A 23,463-nucleotide genomic window follows, 5' to 3' on the forward strand; every position below is an offset into this window, starting at 1 on the left:
GAAAGCATCTTCCTGTGCTTTTTGTTCTGATCTCAAGCCCGAGGGCAAGTAATCAGCATGTCACTCTAAGATAGCATGCAGTACTCAAGGATGTACAACGTAATACGATTTGTCCAGGTCAGTGACTACACCGTAGTAATGGCCTCTGTTCTTACATTGATAATTTGGATATGTCACAGTAAGTCAGCTGTAAAGAGATACACAGGTTTGATATAGACCATTGGTCAGTTTGTAAAGCACAATTTTTCTTGCCCATCCCGGTTGATTCTCACATGGACAGGCAGCATAGCATGTAGATGAATTCAGTCTTGGAACAGGAGGACATTTGACATTTAGCAGGTTGGTTTTCTTCACACAGCAGAATGAACTCCTACACTGAGTAAATCACAGGACATCAACAGCCTGACATATAAACCACCAATAATAACCACCTGCCGAACAGCCAAAACTGTCTTTATCTTAGCTGCTATATTGAAGTGTAAACTATCTTTTATTCAACAGTTAATTCAGGTCTACTAGACCAATCAGAAAAGTAGGAAGAATTTAATTTAATATGAAATAAGTCAGTTTGTCTGAATCTGTGATGGGGAATTTTTCTGCAGGTTACATCTACACAGCAGTAGGTGGCGGCAAGTGAATGTCTTTATGAGTGATTCATTCAACTAATTAATTCTAAACATTGATTCATGACTGAGTGAATCACTGATTAATTCACTCACAGATTCATTCAAAAATGCGGATTCATTTACAATCTCAGAAAAACGATACACTGTCATTGTCACAATAGAGCTTGGCAACCGACGTCACTGCGCAGTGCATTCTGGGACGTAAACAAGAGGGTGCCGCCATATTGTGAGGCCACATCGGGCGAGACTTAAAATGAAAAACAATGTTGGAAAGTTGATTAAAAGAACGAAATGTACTATACAGAGACAAACTTCTACCGGACGCAAGAAAACGGTAACGTTACCTGGAAAAGATGGCCAACCACCCGCACCTATATTTTTGCCTGATTTTGATTTAGATAACCGCACCCGATCGTCCCATTCAGGGTTCATATACGGTCATGAAAAACCTGGAAAAGTCATGGAATTTTAAAACGGCAATTTCCAGGCCTGGGAAGTTTTGGAAAAATAAATAAACCCAGAAAGTTTTGGAAAAGTCATGTTTCACAATTCTATGTACAGTAGAATTATGCTTAATCAGGTCCTGAATTTCGGTGTGGGATTGCGCATATTCCCGCAGCTTTCAACTTTAAAATGAGGGAAATGCCTGCAAAACATTTATTCAATATAGCGTGTAGGTTAGATGAGTAAATAAATTCACACAACCAGTCATTTGAAAACAGCGTGAGTGATTCAGCTGCACCGCGTTTTCTCTCTTTGACCTTCTCTTCACATCTGCTGCACGCTGCGATACAAGACTTTAGCTCGCGTTTCGGTACAGTTGACAGAATTGTCAATTGCCTAATCAGTCATTGTTGCATCGTCACAGAAATGTATTATTTGCACGTCTTTTTAAGTCTTTCTGTACTCGTGTGCTCCAGAGGTGCTTTTCTGTGCGCTGCAAACAAACAAACAAAGCTTGTTGCGCTTAAGTTGCCAAATACACACAAAATAACGTCAAAATGGTCGTCCTGGCAAGTATCCTCATAAGCATTGTCGGGTTTGTCTTATGTTGCGAACGCATATGTAAGTATTGGATCCGTGAAACAGGTCTTGTGACAGCAGCCTAAAGCTGTGCCGTCTGTCATTAATGTTAATCAAACAACAAAAGACAGAAGAAATCCCTCACTGCTCTTGACTAAATAATGTTTTGTTGAATAACTTTAATATGTTGATTTACAGTTTATTCAATTTCTGTATCCTATTTAAAACATTCATATTACAACTTCCTCGGCGTGTCGCAACCAGTGGCCTCATAAAATGGCGATTTTTCCCATCAGCCACCGCGGCGCTAGAGCAGTGACGCCACGCCCCCATCCCCTATAATCTTGGGTCCAAAAACTAAAAGGTACCTCTTTGTACCTTATTTACTGTTAAATTATACATATTAGTACCTTTTGAAAGGATACGATCCAGTGACATTTTTGTACCTTTTTTGAGGGTGTAGGGATAAAATGAGTGACTAATAAGTAATATGAGTGAGTCACTGAATTATTCACTTAATTGTTTAATTGAAAAATGCTGGTTCATTCAGGAATGAAACACCACCAACAGTTTTTCTAATGCTTTATTTTAATGCTTTATTGTGTTGGCAGTGCAAAACCAGACAAAGTTGACAATTATTTTATCTAAAATGTATGTCACGCAATATTAAATTGCGAAATGCAACAACTATGCATATGATTTAATGAAAAGGCGTCTTAAAACCTGGTTAAGGTCATCCATGAGCATTCCCATTCAGCCAACCCACGCCTAAAATTCTCTCATTTCCAATAAAAAAATAAAGGGTCCAAAAGTTTCTGAAGCAAGAACTTTCCACAAGCCAACACTTGAGGTTGTCAGTCAACCCTCACACAGACTTTGACAGATTGCTGTACAGTCTGCCCATCTGCGCAAGCTATTTTAGTGGAGTTGGACTGTAATAGAGTCATTTCCAGTATGCAGTGAGGTGGAGGGCACATTAGCAAAGAAACGCAGACACACACTACATCATTAAGATGCCTCATTGGCATTGCAAAATGACTTGGCCTATAAATACCTGTCTAAATAAGACTAGAAAACCCTATTCATTTTAGATGGATTGAGATGTTTCACTTAAAAACAAAATGTGCTTCTCATACATAATGCCATGGATCGTGTGACCTCACATATGACCTTGTCTTGTTTATACCTCTTTTGATTCTTTAATTAGAATTTCAAATACTTTTTTAACATAGAAATGACTTATTCTTGCAGACGGTTTCTATATTCTACAATGAACATTAATCCCTTTTTTACTGGTTCTTTTAAAATCCAGTAAGAATAATGCGGATAATCTGCCACCACATTTTCTCACACCGGGTAGCCTTGATTTTCATCCTCTGCTTCAATTAGATTATTACACATGATATTAATATTTGAATTAAAGGGAATTGCAAAATGGGGCTAATATTTTTATTAAAAGCACCTTTAGACTTATCAGCCACACTGCAGTTTGGTTTCAACAATAAGAGCTCCATTTTTAAATTCATTGGCACAAAAACTGTCTGATCAAATGGAGCAGCTGTAGTAATTTCGTAAAATATGAAATGTGTTTCCACTTTCAACCGCAAAGTATTTTCTGTTATTATTTGTTCTGTTGAAATGCATTTTCTGGTGACTCACAGCAATGCATTTTAAATGTGAGACCGCAGTGAAGTCGCAACTGTGATTTTCCCAAAACACTCTGTATTACTGAAAGATCATTTATCATGTAACTAGCCAGTTTATTTTGTATCCTTGAAGCTTAAAATTCCCACAAGAATGTTCCCTCAGTGGTTTTTGAGTTTACTTCATCAGGCTTACACTTTTCTCACTGTAACTTCATTTGGTGTTTGCAAACCAAATATCCTGCAGTGTTAGTCATGTACCTTGGTGACTTTAATCCAATTTGTGGTAGGCTCTGCCTTAAAGGTGCTGTATCCCTTCAACTAACTCACTGTAGTTATTATGTGCAAACAGTGAGAAACACTATATTTGTACAGCACATGTCAAAAATAAATAAATAAATCAATCAATTCCGATTTGAAGCCTGTGACATATAAACGCGCACATCAACCCGATCACTTCATTTAGCGTTCATGTAAACACTACATTCAGATTCATCAATCGGAGTGAATTCAGTCCGATTGAACCAAAAATTGTGCATGTAAACGTAGCTGTTTGCACATAAAAACTACTCTATATTTCTTTATTTGTTTTTAACAGCAGAATTAATATTTTTCCATTTCTGGATAAATATAAATGTAGGCTATACAGCAGTACCGTGCTGCTCATATTGATCATGCAGAAAAATGCCCCTCCCCGCGCACAAAACGGGTTTCCTGTGGATGAGAGTCCGAAACAAGGACTGGTGGGAGGTTGTCCTGCTCCGCTTCACAGTTGCCGAGTGAAAGGAGAGTTTTATAATGACAGGACCTGTTTTTATACAGTCTATGGACAAGACACGCACTTATACAACATTTTATTCGAAAGGATGAACTACTCGTTCCGCGGGTCATACGACATTACGCTATTTCTGCGTTATTGCACATGCGCAGTCCTTTCAGTTTCGGTTTTCAATCCGATCGAGTGTTTACATGCACTCTCAATCGGATTAGAAAAGGAATAAACCACCCCCTTCAATCCGATTGAAATTTCATTCCGATCGAGCTCAATCGGATCGATTAAATCCGTGTTTACATGAAGCCTTTTCAGTCCGATTGAGCCGTCAATCCGATTACAAACGGATTATTTGATTGCATGTAAACATGTGACCGCACAGCTGAACACTTCAAGTGAATGTTCACCCAAAAATGAAAAGTCTGTCATCATTTACTCACCCTCATGTCATTCCAAACCTGTATGACTTTTTCTTTTTGTGAAACAAGATGTTTTGAAAATGTGCCCTTATAATGAAAATTAACCACATCATTCTTCAAAATATCTTCTTATGTTTATCAGATAAAAGAAAGTCATACAGGTTTGCAACGACATGAAATGATGACAGAATGAACGATCCCTTAAAGGGATAGTTAATACACAAAAATGAAAATTACCACAAGATTAATTTACCCTCAAGCCATCCTAGGTGTATATGAGTTTCTTCTTTCAGAGTTATATTAAAAAAATGTCCTGGCTCTTCCAAGCTTTATAATGGCAGTGAAAAGCTGTTGAGATTCAATAGTCCAATAGAAGTCCAATAAAGTGCATAAATCCATCATAAAAGGTACTCCACATGGCTCCTGGAGGTTAATAAAGGCCTCCTGTAGTGAACCGATGCATTTGTGTAAGAAAAATCTCCATATTTAAACCTTTACCGTAACCTCTAGCTTTTGCTAACTGTCGTATGCGTGTTCCAGTGGATGACGGAGGATGTACATTTCTAAGGCCTCAAAATTATCAACATGATCAAAACTTGCTGAAACGCCTGTTGTACACAATCATACCTTCTATCGTCTGTTAATTTATACTTTTTTTTAGCAAGTAAAAGGCCTTTTAGTTTAATTCTAAAAATGTCTCCCTTTAGGTTGTGGTAAACAGAATCAATTTTATATTGTTATAGTAATATTTCAGGATGAAAACTGACTATCCATATCCATATCCATTTTTTAAATCATGTTAAAATAAGTGTCAAATATGATACATATGCTTTTATATGCTTTTGAGCAACGTTTATTTGTACATCTCATAATCATGGTGGTATTGCATTACATTATAAGTTTGCCCCCATAATAAAAACTACAGAGTGGCAACTGATATTTAAATGCATTTTGTGTGTGTAGTCTGCTATACTGTTGTAAAGATTTCATAGATTTACATTACAAGTTAATTGGGGGATATATATATATATATATATATATATATATATATATATATATATATAAATATTAGTGAATGCACCAAATTGCATACTTTTGCTCAGTTTGGTCCTCTGAATAAGTGTTTTTCCTTCTCATGCATGTGCTTCATATGCTCTTATATATCATATATAGGCAAAAATATGATACTCAAAAATAAAAAGGTTCAATAATGTGTTCCATTAAAAAAAAAAAAAAAAAGATTGTTATTTCAAATGTCAGCCTTCACAGGGTTAAAGATGCAGAGCAGGAGCCGTTTACAGTGAGTTGAACATTTGGACTTGTTTTAATGAGTCATTGACCTAACGCTGTTTAAGCAGTGCACCTCCTGTCACCCTTTGAAAAGACTGCTAAAATCCAGCTGCTCTCTGAGCCGGCGCCTTTTCCCGCCTCCATTAATCTCATATGCTTCTTGACATGCCCAGTCACTGCAATGCTCCACTACTGCTTGGGACGAGTGTTTGTTTGCTTCTTCTAGATCTCCCCCTAACCTCATCCTTCCTGACACGGTGGTGTTTGAGAAAGGCTCATATTAAACTTTGAACCAGGCGGAATAAAAGGTTCATCCTGCTTTCTTTTACTTCCACCATTAGGGCTTCCTCTCCTCAAGTGCTTAGTCAGTGACCTCAAAAAACAAAAGCTCTCTGAACAGCAGGTCTCTCGATTTTTATTTTTTTCCCCCTTTCAGCCACTCAGATATAATGAATGAACAAGTGGTGCTCTTTCATGTTATTTGAGGTAACTTGCGCTTAATTTCAAACAAGAAACCGGAGCACTTGATGAGTTAAGGGCTTCCTGAGATACACTCTGTACATGTTTTTCCCCTTTCTATTCGTTTTTAGCAAATAAGCAAAATAAATAATGAAAGCATCAGAGCGACAGAAGAATGCACTTAAGATTTTTGAACATAACCTTGAGAGATGCAGACCTGGAATCCACTATTTCTTCACTATGTCTTGACAAGGTGTCTATATTGAAAGCTAAAGTGCTGTAAGACCTTTACATTTAAAGAGTGGATAATGTACTGTGCATAGAGTCTGGTTTGGGTTTAAACAGCAGTGTCGTATAGCAGTTATACATATCACATTCATAAATGTGTCCTCGAGGCATGAAATCCTGAAAACAACTGTAGCTGTTTGATATGGTGAGTTTCCAACTAATTCATCTGTTTGCATAGATTTTGTGTATTTGCTACAGAATATTTTTGTATAATTATGTCGATAGCAATATGAAAATGTTTTTCTCTCTATTTTCTCTAAACGCAAAAAAAAAGAAAAGAAAAAAGATTATGCATAAAAACATCCTCTACATGTTGTATTCTTCATAATAGCTCTTTAAATCCATTTCCTATTTATTTTTAAGCATGCCCCACTTAAACTGTGATAAACACTCCTTCAGCAGCACTCCACGCAGAAGTGCTCTACTGCTCTCTCAAGGACACTAAGTAGCAGTGCACCCACTCATAGTGATTCATGGTTTCTGCAGCCTTCTGCACAGAATGGAGTAGGTTTGTATTAAATGTTGTATGTAGTCTTAGTACATATGAGTGTGTGTATGTGTAAATATGAGTGTGTGCAGTATGAGCAATATCAGAACAGTGTGCAATACAGTACAGAAACTGAACTGTGCTAAAATGTTATGTACTGGATAGATTTTTTTGGCCTGTAGTGAGAAATACAATAAATAGTCTACTAACTACACTCTTAAAAATAAAGGTGCTTAAAGGGTTCTTCACAGCAATGCCATAAAATAACCATTTTTGGTTCTATACAAAGAACCACTTAGTCAAAGGTTTTTTAAAGAACCATCTCTTTCTTACCCTTTTATAATCTGAAGAAACTTCTTTCACACAAAGAACCTTTTTTGAAACAGAAAAGTTCTTTAGATGTTAAAGGTTTTTTATGGAACCATTTAGACAAAAAGGTTCTTCTGGCATCATGAAGCATCTTTATTTTTAAGATTTTCTCCACATCTGGAGAATTGAAGAATATTTATTAGATGAAAATTAGCCCATCATGTGAAAATTAGGCTATAGGCTAACATAAAAGTAAGTTGAAATTCTAGATGAAAGTCATAATTATGTATCCTATCTAATATTTTCTACATCTCATAATGAGGATTTAATATGTCACAATTTTGACTTTTTTTACTTGGTATCTCAACTAATTTCAGCCTCCCTCAGAATTATGAAAATGAGGAAAATTGTTTTTTCTTATGTAGCAATAATGGGCCTCAATAGCCTACAACATTGCAGTTTAGGTGCCACTGAAGTTTTAAAAAATCCAAGAGTTAAAAAAAAATTCATTGTGTTTGTTGTAAAAACAGGAAGCCATAAGCAACTGAAGTGTTTCTCTTCATACACAAGTGTTTAACGTTCATGCATGGTTAGAGTACACTTTATGTGAAGTACACTCTCCATTTTTAATGACCTGAAAGAACGTACGAAATTACTACAGAAAGTGCGGTAGCTGGGGATTTTGTGTTCTACCTCCAGTGCAGCAGGTGGCGCCAATATAAACTAACGTTCTAAACTCCGCGGCGTCACGTGACACAATACGCCTTTTTGAAACAGTAACGAAGGCGAGCAAAACTTGTGTAATGCGAAGGAATATGATATAGCTCAAACAAAACAGGTTTTGCTCAGTTCTGTGATTTTGTGTGCACTACCGGCAAAATAAATAGACATTAAATGGAAGCGTTATTCTTTAGTTCGTCCTGATTAAAAGGCAGTAGAACTGCATGTCATCCAGCAAAGCAGACACAATGAACCGGTAACGTTATTTCAGTACGTAAAATCTAGGTGATTATTTTAATCAGTCGCTCGTGAAGATGGCGAGCCCGCTGCTGGAGTATGAGACGGAGATGTTTCTGAGTTTGTTCAGCTCAGACGGACTGCTGATCGCAGCCGAGGGGCTCGGGATCGACCGCATTCTCTTACACTTCATGAGAGTGTATTCAGAGGAGGGCAGTCTGGTGCTCCTGTTAAACACAACCACTCCTGAACAGGTGGGTCGGGCTGATTTATCCTGTTACACTGCAACTGATATACAGCAAGAGAGGACATGGCAAATCAAGCAGTGACATGTCTTACGAATTTTACATTTAGCTAATTCTTGTATAATTATGTTATGCATGTAGCTTGTATATGTTCATATGTGAACTGCAAATGACTTAAGAAAGTGATACAAATGGTAAACCTGAATGCATGGCTATAAAAGTTATAGCACATAGACCATAAATGAACATTTTCATTATATGCATTGCTTTGTTATGCTTAAGCCTGTAAAGCCTGACATATAAAATAAAAAAAATCAGTGTATTTAACCTTTAGACAAAATATTTATAATGAGAAGTGGGAATATGATACTCGAGGAGGGGAAAACACCTCAGTCTTAATTCAGAGGCTCAAACTGAGCAAAAATATGCAATTTTGATGCAGGTGTTGTTATTTATAAGGCCAAAAGGTAAGATGCAATTGTAATGTAAATCAATATAGCAGTCTACTTACATAAAATGCTTGTAAATATCATTTGTCAGTCTATATTTCCAAATAATATGTATTAATAATACATAAGATGATATTAAAATGCTTAGTTTCATGGCCAAGCTCTGTAGTTTTAATTGTGAGGGACAAGACGTGTAAATGTACGTATAAATATTAAATGCATTGCAATGATGAATCAGAGATACAAATAAACATTCCTTATATTTTTAAATGATTTTTCTAAATAAATAAAGTATGGATAATCAAGTAAGTTGCTTCAGTCCAATAAATGTGTATCTTGGAATATTTCAAACAATATCGTTTGCTTACCTTATACATTTTTTTTAAAAAGATGTACAGTGACCTGAAGGTGGACATTTTTAGAATTATATTTTACGTATGATCAAAACTTTTTACTTTTTTATGTTTATAATTTAGAGACCTTTGACATTTGTGTATCACATATAATACAGTAGTCTTTATAGGGATAAAGTGATTCAATAATAATAATGATGAATGTGTGTGCCTGTTGAAGGAGTATTTTACAGAGCAGCTCCGTGCTGAAGGGGTGAGCCATCTTCCCCAGACTGTGACCAGTGATGTGCATAATAATGAAAGATATAATGTGTACACTAAAGGAGGAGTTCTCTTTGTGACCAGCCGCATCCTAGTGGTGGACTTTCTTACGGACCGAATTCCTGCTAACCTCATAACAGGTCAGAGGAGGGCTGTTGGGAAAACAACTGAGCTATACAGAAGCTTTTCAATATGTTGTTGGACTAAATTGTCTTACTGCGTATTTGCACAGGAATCCTGGTGTATCGTGCACATAAGATCATTGAGTCTTGTCAGGAGGCTTTCATTCTGAGACTTTATCGGCAGAAAAACAAGACCGGGTTCATCAAGGCCTTTACGGACAAAGCCACATCCTTCTCTTCTGGCTTCTGTAAAGTCGAGCGTGTCATGAGAAACCTGTTTGTGAAGAAGCTCTTTCTTTGGCCAAGGTATGTCATTTTATTTTTTGTTTTACTCTGAGTATTTATGATTTTTGTAGGCGAATATTGTTTATAAATCCGGTGTATTTGCAACAATTTATCTGCTAGATTTCAAGCATCAGTAAACACAACGCTGGACAAACACAAGCCGGATGTGGTGGAGCTGCATGTGTCTCTGACTCCAGCGATGAGAGCCATTCAGAGCTCTATTCTGGACATCATGAACGCCTGCTTGAAAGAGCTGAAGCGCTACAATCCCACTCTGGAAGCAGAAGACCTCTCTCTGGAGAACAGCCTGGGCACTTCCTTTGAGAAAGTGAGAAAAGACATTTCATCATGCTATTGATAATACTGTACATGAGGGGAAAAAATCACTATAGCACACACACAAAAATAATAAAATAACACTGCATTTCATATTTAACTATTTAATTTACTTATTTATATTTTTTTCGTTTTTACTCTGTATTATTACTATTGGTTATAAATAAATGTTAGAAATAATATGGTAACACTTTAGTATAGGGACCAATTCTCACTATTAACTAGTTGTTAACATATTGGCTGTTTATTAGTACTTATAAATCACATATTCTGCATGGCCATATTCTACATCCCTAATCCTACCCAATACCTAAACTTAACAACTACCTTACTAACTATCAACAAGCAGCAAATTAGGAGTTTATTGGGGCAAATTCGTAGTTAATAGTTTGTTAATAGCGAGAAGTGGACCTTAAAATAAAGTGTGACCAATAATAAAATATAAATATGTATATATTTTATAATATATTTATTTATATGTAATATAAATAAAATATAATGCTGTTAAATAAATAAAATATACATTTTTTATTTATTTTAATAGTGTTTATTTATTTTTATGAAAATAACAGTGGACACTTCCACTTATTCATAGTATTGTACTATGTAAAAACAAATTCACAATAACACAAAAACAAATTTTAATGATTACTATTATTATCATTATTATTTTAAACGATTTTAATCAAAATAATTACATTATATATTTTATAAATGTTCTAAATGATAATTATATTAAATAATAGTTATAAATAAATTATTTTATTTATTTTTATATACATTTTTTTAAAAAGTGCTGTATTGCTGAGGCAAATATAAATAGGAAATTATTTCAAAACAATTTTTAAAAGTAAAACAAAAAAGAAAGATAAATGAAATTAAATTGTGAGTTGCTAAACATGTTTCTTTTTTTTTTTCAAATGTAGACAATTCGTCATTATCTCGACCCACTGTGGCATCAGCTGGGGTCCAGGACCAAATCTCTCGTTCAGGACCTGAAGATTTTAAGAACCCTTCTTCTCTACCTCACTCAGTACGACTGTGTCACCTTCCTCAATCTGCTGGAGTCTTTGAGAACCAGCCAGAAAAGCTTTGGTAGTAATTCAGGTACAGTCAGCTGATCTGTTCCTCTATTTGAACTCTTCAGAGATGGAGCAAATTATAGTCAGTAAAAGTCACCTGATTCTTTTTTTTTTTTTTTTTTCCTGTTCTGAATCAGGTTGGTTATTCTTGGACTCAAGCACATCAATGTTTGTAAATGCTCGCTGCCGTGTGTATCGCATTCAGGAGTCAAAGAAGAAACTAAAAGTTGGAGAGACTGAGCAGAAAAGTGCCCTAGGTACAATATGTTTGATGTGTAGTGTTTCTACTAAAAGGTGTTCACATACTTGTTTCAAATTTTTAATACACGTGCATACTAGTATCTTCTGTTCTATTTATGTATAAAACTAGCCCCTCCAATAAGAGAGCTTGTGCTTGAGAAAAATCCAAAGTGGGAAGCGCTAACAGAGGTACTACAGGAGATTGAGAAAGAAAATAGCAGCTCTGAGCATGAACCAGGTAAAACCATTTGACAGTAAAGCGTTTCATATGCAAAGCATCAAGTTAAATTTGTTGTCTGTACACCAGGCCGTGTGTTGATATGCGCCAGTGATGACAGAACATGCGCTCAGCTGAAGGAATTTATCCAAAAAGGAGCAGAGCACCTACTGAATCGCCTTTATTCACGCACCATTGGAAAAGAAGATCCTCAGCCTGATTTACTGAAGCTTGACAAAGGCTGGCCCAAGAAGGACTCCGCTAAGAGCAAAGGGAAGAATGGGCAGCCGAAAAAAAACAAAACCAACTCAAAGAGACCAAGAAAAAATGAGAGACCGTCAAGAGTCTCTCAGATGCAGGAAGATGGAGCTGAAAAGGACCTAATTGGAAACAGTGAAGATGAAGGAAGGTTGGCTGAGGAAGAGGAAGAGGAAGAAGAAGAGATTCTTCTTGATATTTCTTCCGATGACTACTATGGCATTCTTAAAGAGCCGTTAACTGTCATTCACCCATTGAAGGGATGCAGCGACCCCTACAGTTTGACACGGGTGTTGCACGAAGTTGACCCCATGTTTGTTGTTTTGTATGATGCAGAACTCAGTTTTGTGCGGCAACTTGAGATTTATAAAGCCAGCAGGCTAGGAAAACCTCTCCGGTGTGTATATTCTAAGAAACAATTAATAGTACTCAAAAGTTTGGGGTCGGTAAGATTGTAATATATTTTAAAATGCAAAATTTTGTGATAGCAAAGATGAACAGGCATTATGTCAGTCTTCAGTGCCACATGATCCTTCAGATATCATTATGCTGATTTGATGCTCAAGTTGTGCTGCTTAATATTTTTTAAACAAGATTCTTTGATGAATAGAAAGTTCAAAAGAACAGCATTCATTTGACATATATATTTTATAACATAAATGTCTTTATAATGTGACTTTTGAATTTAATACTTCTTAAGTAAATAAAAAAATATCATACTTACCCTAAACTTTTGAACGGTGTTGTATTCATTTATATATTCTTATATAAATAATTTATTTAGATAAAAAATATCCATATTTAGATTTAATATAATGCATTTAACATTCTTGATTGTTTTCCCCTTATGTTTAGTGTGTATTTTCTTATATATGGAGGCTCGACAGAAGAACAGAGGTATCTTACAGTCTTGAGCAAAGAAAAACAAGCATTCGAGTACCTCATAAGGTTAGCTCAATATTTCCTATTTATCAGAGTTTTAAAAAATTAGTTCAATTGCATTATCTTTTTGTGACGCTGCTTTTTTTAAAATGTATTCTTTTTTTTTTTAAATAGGGAAAAGGCCAGCATGGTTGTGCCAGAAGAGAGAGAGGGTAGGGAAGACACCAACCTAGATCTTGTCCGCAGTCAGGAACCTGCCAATGCCACCACCAACACCCGCAAAGCAGGTAAACCTTCATTGTTCCACCTGACGTATTCATACAATATGATATTGTCAGTTCAACATGTAATGTGCTGAATAATGGTTGATATGTTCAATTAGGGGGTTGTGAAGAGGTTAAAGAGCCTCAGCGAATCATAGTTGACATGCGGGAGTTCCGCAGTGAGCTTCCTTCCCTTCTGCATCAACGGGGTCTCGACATTGAACCCGTCACCTTAGAGGTTGGTGACTACATATTGACTTCAGAGATCTGCGTGGAGCGCAAAAGTGTCAGCGACCTCATTGGTTCCCTGCAGAGTGGGCGTCTTTACACACAGTGCCTCTCTATGACTCGATTCTATCGCCGTCCCGTGCTGCTTATTGAGTTTGACCCTGCAAAGCCTTTCTCCCTGGTGGCCCGCAGTGACTTTCGTCAGGAGATCTCTGCCAGTGACGTCACCTCCAAACTGACCCTCCTCACCCTCCATTTCCCCCGCCTGAGGCTGCTCTGGTGCCCGTCTCCCTATGTGACAGCAGAGCTGTTTCAGGAGCTCAAACACGGCCGCCCGGAGCCTGACGCTGCTACAGCTCAGGCCGTTACTGCCGAATCGGAGACGGTGACGGAATCCGCAGACCTGTACAACCCTGGACCTCACGACTTCTTGCTGCGTATGCCTGGAGTCAATGTGAAAAACTTCAAGAGCCTTATAAAACATGCTTCCTGTCTGGCTGATCTTGTAACATTTAGTCAGGAAAAGCTCAGTGAGATATTGGGCAGTAGTAGCAACGCCAGGCAGCTTTATGAATTCCTACACAATCCAATGGATGTGGTGCCTGTTCAGAAAAACAAGCAGACATCGTAAAGAAGAAAAGTGTTTGCATCGTAATCTCAGGTTTGGTAATTGTGCCTTGTCAAAAGGGATTTATATTCATATTTATTATGAAATTGTTGTATAAAATGTAGTGAGTGAAATATTGTATTTCTGAATATTTAAAGGGTTAGTTCACCCAAAAATGAAAATTCTGTCATTAATTACTCACCCTAATGTCGTTCCAAACCTGTAAGACACAAATTAAGATATTTTTGATGAATTCCAAGAGCTCTCTGACCCTCGCATAGACAGCAAGGGTCCTTACACAATCAAGGTCCAGAAACGTAGTTAGGACATCGGTAAAATAATCCATCAGTTGTTCAAAGATAACGACTTTATTCAACAATTCGTCTCCTCCGTGTCACCCTTTAGCGCCATTTTGGAGAGTATCACAAACGTAAACAGCATATGCAACGTTATGTATGCAGATACATTGTTTACCTTTGATCTGAATGTAAACAACGTATCTGCGTGCATACGTTGTTTACATATGTGATACTCTCCAAAATGGTGCCAGGGTGACAGAGGAGACGAATTGTTGAATAAAGTATTTTTTTTTTCCGTTTTCTTTGCACACAAAAAGTATTCTCGTAGCTTCGTAAAATTACAGTTGAACCACTGATGGATTATTTTACAGATGTCCTTACTACATTTCTGTACGTTGATCGTGTAAGGATCCTTGCTGTCTATGGGAGGGTCAGAGAGCTCTTGGAATTCATCAAAATATCTTAATTTGTGTTCCGAAGATGAACGAAATCTTACGGGTTTGGAACTACATGAAGGTGAGTAATTAATGATAGAATTTTCATTTTTGGGTGAACTATCCCTTTAAATACCTTGTTTGTTAGAATCAAACTTTGCAGTTTGTAATGACTTGTGACATTGCTGTGTATTGTAGACATTTAAATGCAGTTATTTGCTTATTTTAATATTTAATATTTTCATTGGCAAATTCCACTATTTTTGTCATGAATAAAATAAATTATTCCTGTAATTATCTCTGTGTATTCAACACAAAAATGAAATTCTGTAATTTACTCACCCTGATATTGTTCCAAAACTGCATGTTGTTCATTGACTACTTTCATAATGACTCACAATGAAGCTGAATGGTGACTGAGAAATAAAAGTAAAACAAAAATCTATATTTTTTGGGTTAACTGTACCTTTGAACAATTCTGTGTATATTAACAGTAATTTTATTAAAATTTTATTTTAATTAAGTTATAACGTATACAAAAAGACAGAGAAAACTGGCGCCCCCTGATGGTGACTGGCCTAACATCTCTGTTTGCGTCACAGAGTTCAGATGAACGGAGGAGTATCGGCCATCTTACTTCCTCAAAAAAAAACTTCAGTCCCAAAGAAAAACACAATCAATTCCTGGATACATGGGTGACCACATCAAGGACAGTTATGGAGCATTAAACCAAGGGGCTACGACAAGCAAGCTAGACACAGCTATAGGGAACAGGGTAAGAATCGACATTAACGTTATATGGCAGTAAGAGATTTTATGTGTATCGCTGTAGTTCTCGTGCTAGACTGTTTGCTGATGTGAGGATTGAGATATTGATGTACACTCAAGATATACACTCTAAAATAAAAACACAAACATGAAATAGTGAGTATTCTCGGATGGGGTTTACATTACTTGTATGTCGCGAAAAGATACTTAATGTAGGCTACTAGCATGCTAACTTACTGTATTATCTGTAAACATTGAGTTTTGATGTTTGTAGATCAACACTGCTGTTTCACATGATGTTTATGCTGAGACAGTGGGGTTTACATGTTGAGACCCTCAATGTCAGTTACTGTAGGCCGAGGAGGAAGGGTCTGTTGATGATTTAAGCATCTGTATGACAGAAAGGTTAAACGCTCTGGAAGTTTTTGCATCCTGTTTGTGTCTCATTGATTCTCCTGGTGAAACAAACTCCATGTGAATGAGAGTAAACAACCTAATAGAGCTGCAGTCTTCAAACAACTCGTGAGTCATACACAGGTGTAACTTTATATGGGAAGCTCTTAGACTAGACTCCTGGCATCTCCACTTCATGCCACCTTAAGTCATGAATGTCTGAAATCAAATTCTGTAGTGCCTGGATGCAAGATTTATGCTCTGTGGTGTGTTTTTGATTCGAAATGTATAGTTGGCAACCAAATCGAGATTTCACATGCTATTATTTGCTTGATTTGTTGGTTTCATGCAAATTTAGATTTTACCACATGTTATCCGCATATCTAGGTTTCTTATAAATACAGAAATCAGTATTTTTTACCAAGTGTATTCTGTAGTCTCAGCTACTGACTATGATCCCTATGTTTTGATTACTTAAACAGGGGGTCCTCAACCTTTTTCAGACAAAGGACCCCTAGGAGAGACATACTGCATAAAATTGAGTGATGTCTGTCCAATAATAGTGTATTTAGTATCACATTATTGCATAATTATTATACTTATCGTGTGAGAGAATGACACATTTAGCTCAGAGTTGTTATCATTCTTTAAATCTATGAAAGTTGTTAATTGAAACAAAGCTGAATATAACTAATAGAATATGATCTGTAATGTAAATATTAGATGAAAAAACTACATATGAAAATCAGAAATGTTGTAACTAACTGCAATAAAATAAGTTCACGTTTAAGTGCTAAAATTACTATAATTAAAACTGAAATACAAATAAAGCTAAATAGAAATATAAAAAACAGAAGTAATAAAATGACAACAGTACACAAAATTAAAATGAAAACTGAAAATATAAAATAAAAGCTAATTCAAGATATTAATTAATGCTTTATTATTAATACTAAAATAACACTAATTTTTAGCTGTACTTTAGATATAACTTTTAATTAGTTTGTTTTGGGAATTTTTTTAATTTTTTAAACATTGGCATACCATCCTGTTGTTCCATTGTGGACCCTCTGTTAAGGACCCTTATTTTACAACATGTCTTTTGATAACTCACTTGACTTTAGGATGTACACTGGTGGCTACATTAAAATGCAAAAATGTACATATGCACCAAATTCTTTAGTGTACATATCTAGATATTTTATTGATCCCCCACATGAAATCATTAATGGACCATTTGTAAAAAGTTAATCTTAAAGTTTATCATTAACCTCTGAGGAAGTTGAGCACAAGCGCTGGGCTGAAGTAAACTAAACATTTATTTTTTGTGCCAGCCCACCTTGTTACTCTCCTTTGATGAACACATGGAAATCATTGCTTGTGTTTCCAGCGCGACACATGAAAAGGATCAAGCATCTGGGTTTGCTGTTTAATTGGAGTTTGATATTTTCCAGAGTATTTAGTCATGGCTCATAGTATGCTGTCTCAGCAGAATCAGGTTCAGATCCCTGACATTAAAGCCACTTGAGACAGATTAAATGTTGGCCACTGTGAAGGAGAAGCTATTGTGCTAATGGGAATGGAGAACTAGAGCTTGAGGGCACACCTTCCTAAAGGAAAACCCAAGGGTGTTGTAACTTCCTTACTAGAACCATGCTTATTGCAACAGATATGGAACAAGAACTAGTTTAGATATTAAAGTCGCTTTGTGGCTGATTGATGTTTGATCAGTATATTGGTTCAATTAAAATGATCAAAGCGTGATCAAATACTGTATTTTGAAATGAAATGTTGAGTTGTAGCAATGCTTGATGCAGTTTTTTGGTTTGTAATATTTGAATGGTGCTTATTAGTCACTGAAAACGCAGACTTTATTCACACTTCCGTTGTTCCAAACCCAAGACTTCTGCTCATGCTTGGAACACAAATGAAGATATTTCGAGTATTCTCTAATCATTTTGTCCTTGCATTGAAAGTACACGCAACCAAAATTTCCAAGTATGGGTTTGTGTTGATTATCGTCTGCAATAATATCATAATTGTTGTTTTAATGATATGCAAGCTAACATTATCAAATATGTCCCTGACTTTACCAAAAAAACAAACAAAAAAATAAAAACAGGTCTTGAAAATCCAAAAGCATTCACTGTATGATGAAGTCTATTAGAATGCACCTATAATTCAAGTTATGGAAGCAAAAAATATCCCTGTATAGGTTTTTGATTTTTATATTTATGTAGTTAAGTAATATCCGTTTTCCGGTTAAAGAGTGTGTGTGATCGCAAATTAGATTTGTAATTTTTAAGTTAATGTTGAGTGAGTTAAATTCTAGGCACAATATTGTCTGTTTTTTTTTGTTGTTGTTTTGTTTCCCCTCAGATTCACCAATGAAAACAGTTCCAAACAAAGCTGAAGCAGAACATTTGTGCATGTCAGAGCAACACTGCTGTGTTTCATTCCTGAATTAATCTGTTTTTGAACTAATCATTTGAGTCAGTGATTCAATGATTTTTTAGATTTTTTGTCATTATTGCACACTCCCTATTTCCAAGCTTCAGAAAGTTTATAAAGACACTGTAAAAGTAATCCATATCTAGAAATTGGTTTAATACAAGTCGTCTGAAGAGGCACTATTGCTTTATATGTTGAACAGATATAATTTAGACTTTGATCAATGCACATAGAGCTCATCAAATATTGTAAGCACAGAAGATCCAGCGTGATTGCTTAACAAGCAAAACCTATTGAGATATTTTCTCCATGTCAAACATCTATGGTTGAGCGATGTCTATATGTGCTTTCTGAAGCATGGAAATATTGGTTTTGTGAACAAAAATTATGAAAGAATATTAAAAATATCTTCATTTGTGTTCTAAAGATGAATGAAAGTCTGGAATGACTTGAGGGTGAGTAATGATGACAGAATTTTTATTTTAAGGTGAACTGTCCCTTTAAGTAACTACGCTTTGACATCTCCTGACGTCAACATGAAGGCTGGTCATTTCTCAGTGTGGTGCCATTAGTTTACCTGCTTAGTTTTGAGCAAACCTTGCAGTTTCTATAGAAAACCAAGTGATTCTTTAGTTTTTTTCCTCGCTCCTTCTTAAGACGTGTTGATGTTTACTCTAATTGCCTTCAATAACTTAACTGAATCGATTGTGATAGATAGTTTGGCACTTACTGTTATAGTTTGAAGTGTATGTGGATTGAGGGTTGTATGGAAAATGGTTTAGCTATGAGCTCTAACAGTGAGGCATGCCAGAAACAGCAGACCACAGAAGCAGCACAGCCCCTCTGTTTTTCTTATGTAAGATATACATTGTTATTGTAACTGTCCTTAGAGTAGAGAGATATGTATCTCATAGGTCACTGTACCACATATTTAATGCGGTGTAAGCCAGAAGTGGACTGTTTAAACGCAGTGGATCCACATCAGGTGGCCGTCTTAAGCTTTGCTTGACTGTATGTGGTGGAGGACATGCATGTGTCTGGACTCTGGAGTGTTGACTTTTGTATAGTGTTGAAGTGTTATTATTGAATATATTGAATATTTTTATATCAATATTGCCATGGCAATTTCACAGTTTGTGGCCAGCTTATTGCTTCATGTTGCGTCACCATTGCTTGTGGCGGTGAGTATGCCACAAACTGAGCTAATTGCATGCAAATATTCACATGGTGTGTCATTAAATCATATGCTCCATAACTGTGTCCTTCCATAGAATATACATTTCTAAATAATAAACAATATTTAGTATGACATTGCAAATGAACATAGGGGAAATAGTTCATTTTATTGCTAATATATGTATGTATGTATATATATATATATATATATATATATAATATTATTATTATTATATATATTTTTTTTTTTTTTTTTTTTTACTTTTAGGCTTAAATTTTAAAATACATTCTTAAACTTTTCAGTGTACGTAAGTTTACATTTGACCTGTCCTATGTGAGTGATTACTAAACTGTACTTTTGAGAGAGCGAGAGCTCCAGCAGCTTGAATTTATTTGTGTGGGAGCCTGCTGTATCCTAGTAACAGTGACTATCAAGAAATAATAGCAGACTTCATTACACATACAGTGTTTTGGATGTTGGCACACCGCCCAAAACATAAACAATTTGTGTATTGTGTTGACTATCAACCAAAAGACCTTACAGTGAAGAGAATGTTAAAAATTCAAAAATAAAGAGGACGTGTAGATGACATTTGCTGGTTTGTTATGTAAGAATACAATGAGGCTTGGCCTGCTAGTATTGTAGCTGCATGCTTTTGTGCACGAGTGTTTGTTTGCAGTATGTCATGTTCAAATCCCTGATTGGTTATTGGTTTGCGTCATTACTTATTATAGATACTTAGGGTTGGGTTTCCTTTTTTATTATTTATATAGATAACATCCTGCTTTGTTGTATGGATGGGTTTGCAAATGCAAAAATGTATTTTGTTAGAAAACAAGAACAAAGCAGCAAATTACAAGCAATAAGACAAAAGCCCGATTCGGACGATAATTGTTTCTCATATGGATGTCTGTAAAAATAAATTGACATATCACCTCAGTGATAAAACTCATGGATTCGGATGGCGATTTATTCACAGTGGAGGAGTGAGTTCTGTGATCCTACGAACCCAGGAACGCGCGCTGCTCACGTGGCCAGTCACATGATTGTGAGAGAAAAACACTGACATCCTGGATTCGGACGGCATTAAAATCACCAACTACCTCCTGTAAATGGTGAAAATCACTTACTTCCCCCTGAGAAACAATTACCGTCTGAATAGGGCTTAAAGATAGAGATGAGTGCTTGAAGTTCAGGTACAAACAGTGCAAAATGCTTCAGGAAAAAAAAAAAAAAAGGGAATAGTTTCACTGTATTCAAAAATTCACTGGTCTTTATTAAAACTACTGTTTTTCAGTGTACAAGTTACAAGTTCTGTTAACAGCAGTGAGTGATTTTCTCTTTTTAAGACAAAACTGAATGTGTGTCCATAAATACTCGCCAAAACAGGCATTTTGTCATAACTTTAGTGCTCTCAAACAATTAATCGCGATTAATCATATCCAAAATAAATGTTTTTGTTTACATGTGTGTACTGTGTATGTTTATTATGTATATATAAATACACACACATTCATGTGTATATAGTAAAAAAAAAAAAAGGTTTTTATATATTAAATATATTTATACATAATATAAATTATATCAATATAAATATATACATTTAAATACATGTACATATTTTCAAAATATATACTGTATGTGTGTGTATTTATATATAAACCTAATAAATATACACAGTACACACATATATTACGTAAACAAAAATATTTATTTTGGATGTGATTAATCGTGATAAATCGTTTGACAGCACTACATAACTTTGTGTGTATTTGGCAGTTTAAACATGATGAACTGCACAAAAGAAGTGAATTCAGGATCGCACACTGATTGTGTTCTTTTTATTGATTGTTGAGCTTAATAATCATTTTAATATCAAGCATGCCATATAGGGGTGTAAACCTACACCAGTGGTTTTCAAACTTTTTTCAGAGCGACCCTATTTTTTTATTTTTAAATTGTCGCGACTAGGGCTGTCGCGGTTAAGGAATTTCCCTTGCGGTAATTTTGAGTGGCTCAATAGCGCGGTATGCGGTATTACCGCGCATATTACGATGTAAGGAGGTCATATTCAGAAACCAATAAAACCGAAACTAAATCGCGTTGAAACAGGAAGTGAAGTAAACAGAAGAGAATGACAAAATAACGGTCCACATAACTAAACTTAAACCTGACAATAAGATCATTAGTATATTGTTAGCCTATATATATATATAACAGTTAGTTCTGGTCCTCGAATCTGACTGACAAGATACTTTTTCTGTTGATATTTCACCTGCGTGTTCTAGATGTCAGTGCAGCTTCATTGTTTCGCCTCAAGGTGGCGTCAAGAGACTGTCTTTGAGTGAGCCTTTAATCCGTTCATTCAACTACACGTTCAAAAGCGCTGATTCATTCAGAGATTTGTAATGAAACACGCTGTTGAAATCATTTTAACTTTGAGCGTCACTTTTAAAGGCTCAGCTGACCAGCAGAGCGTTGATGCTATTTCACTTTCCTTGGACATGACAACCTGTTTTCACATATGACTCGGCCTGAAGGACAGACGCAGGTAATCGCACGCGATCAGTCGATCTCTCTCTCTCATTCGCTGTCTGTTTAGGCTTAAGTGCAAATCAGCATGATACACATTGTTATCATTAGTAATATTCAGTACACATGCACGAAGTGTAAAACAAGAAGGGCACAACCTTACAAAAAAGAAAACACTGAAATATCGCGGTTGCTGCGGTTGTTGCATTCCTCTGCGGTTATGCTCATCAATAGCGCGGTATTGCAATATTGCGGTTATCGCGACAGCCCTAGTCGCGACCCATATATATGTGACCCACTGCGCTACAGACTGGTCTCGAGTCCCACTGTAGAGCTCCGGAAGGATGCTCTGTTCCAAAATCAAATCACTGTCGGTGCTTCTGAAATTAGTGAGGGTGCTTGCCTTCATGCACACCTATTGTGACATATCATGTTTTGTCCAGTCCATAGTTATGATAATCACAATTGCAATTTCGAGAGAATATGAAATGAAAATTACATCGAAAAATTTTCTGAAGACAGTCGGTTTCCTTCAGAAATACCGTGATATAAAAACACCCGCGCCACGTTGTGATTTTGAAACGTGCAGTGCTTATTTATTCAACGCAGTCAAAGCCTTTTGGAAAATCTATTTGTGGTGGCCAGTTTTGATAGTGTGGCGGGCCACCACGAATAAATAAATAATATGAGAAACATTGCATCCCACAGCACAACAATCTGAGGCCAACGTCAGTCTACTCATCAACTTGGGTAAAGTTGGTTTTATATTCGCACATTCACAACATTCACAACATTTCCGCGTTCAATAACTTTCTAATTATTTGTGCAAAAAATTTTTCTTTTGCAAATTCTAATCAGCGACATCATTGTCAACCTACTACATTTTTTTCACAATCGATCAAAATGGCCAAGTATTGTTTTAATGTCATACTTACTTGCTGAATGTCCAATGTATTGTGGTTAACAAAGTAATTGAATGCAATAGTTCGAATGTGCGAATATAAAACCAACTTTACGCAAGTTACTCATCACCCACTAGCCAGGGCAGTGTTTCCAAAAAGCATCGTAAGCAATGGAGCAACGGTCAACTTAGGCTTACGATGCTTTTGGGAAACGCAGCCAAGACTGATAAACAAACACAGACCGGAAGTTAACTTTGGGCCAAACGCGTGCGCCCGATGAAACCGTACTTTCTTGTAAAACATTTAAATTAAAACAAATGTCTTCTCCAGGTCGTGCTTACCAGGTTGTTCATAAAACCCGAAATGTGCCCGGATGTAGGCTTTTAAAGTAGTTGGAGCATTTTTA

The 23,463-nt window shown here is 36.1% G+C and overlaps 2 protein-coding genes across 3 annotated transcripts in view; both read left to right on the plus strand.

Annotated features, from left to right (window-relative positions):
* The first annotated feature begins 8,050 nt into the window (after positions 1 to 8,050).
* On the plus strand, positions 8,051 to 14,287 carry ercc4 (excision repair cross-complementation group 4). Its single transcript, XM_058793587.1, has 11 exons — positions 8,051 to 8,527; positions 9,541 to 9,721; positions 9,814 to 10,009; positions 10,109 to 10,316; positions 11,251 to 11,431; positions 11,544 to 11,663; positions 11,777 to 11,884; positions 11,954 to 12,518; positions 12,977 to 13,069; positions 13,178 to 13,290; positions 13,386 to 14,287. Exons 1-11 carry the CDS (start codon positions 8,351 to 8,353, stop codon positions 14,123 to 14,125), a joined length of 2,682 nt encoding a protein of 893 aa, XP_058649570.1. The 5' UTR covers positions 8,051 to 8,350; the 3' UTR covers positions 14,126 to 14,287.
* Positions 14,288 to 14,436: 149 nt separating this feature from the next.
* The window catches only part of mrtfba (myocardin related transcription factor Ba), a 32,740-nt gene continuing 23,713 nt past the window's right edge, over positions 14,437 to 23,463 (plus strand). For both annotated transcript variants that reach the window (XM_058793584.1, XM_058793583.1), the window contains exon 1: positions 14,437 to 15,609. The gene's annotated coding sequence lies outside the window, so the exon portion shown is untranslated. The remainder of the gene's footprint in view (positions 15,610 to 23,463) is intronic.

The sequence above is a fragment of the Onychostoma macrolepis genome, chromosome 12 (assembly GCF_012432095.1).
Source record: "Onychostoma macrolepis isolate SWU-2019 chromosome 12, ASM1243209v1, whole genome shotgun sequence".
Classification (NCBI taxonomy): Eukaryota; Metazoa; Chordata; class Actinopteri; order Cypriniformes; family Cyprinidae; genus Onychostoma; species Onychostoma macrolepis.

Excerpts from the sequence above, each read along its gene's own strand:
- ercc4 (XM_058793587.1), top strand. The coding sequence starts at position 8,351 with ATGGCGAGCCCGCTGCTGGAGTATGAGACGGAGATGTTTCTGAGTTTG. Across the intron at positions 10,317-11,250 it reads TGGGCACTTCCTTTGAGAAA|ACAATTCGTCATTATCTCGA; the intron begins GTGAGAAAAGAC and ends TTTCAAATGTAG. Across the intron at positions 11,664-11,776 it reads TGAGCAGAAAAGTGCCCTAG|CCCCTCCAATAAGAGAGCTT; the intron begins GTACAATATGTT and ends GTATAAAACTAG.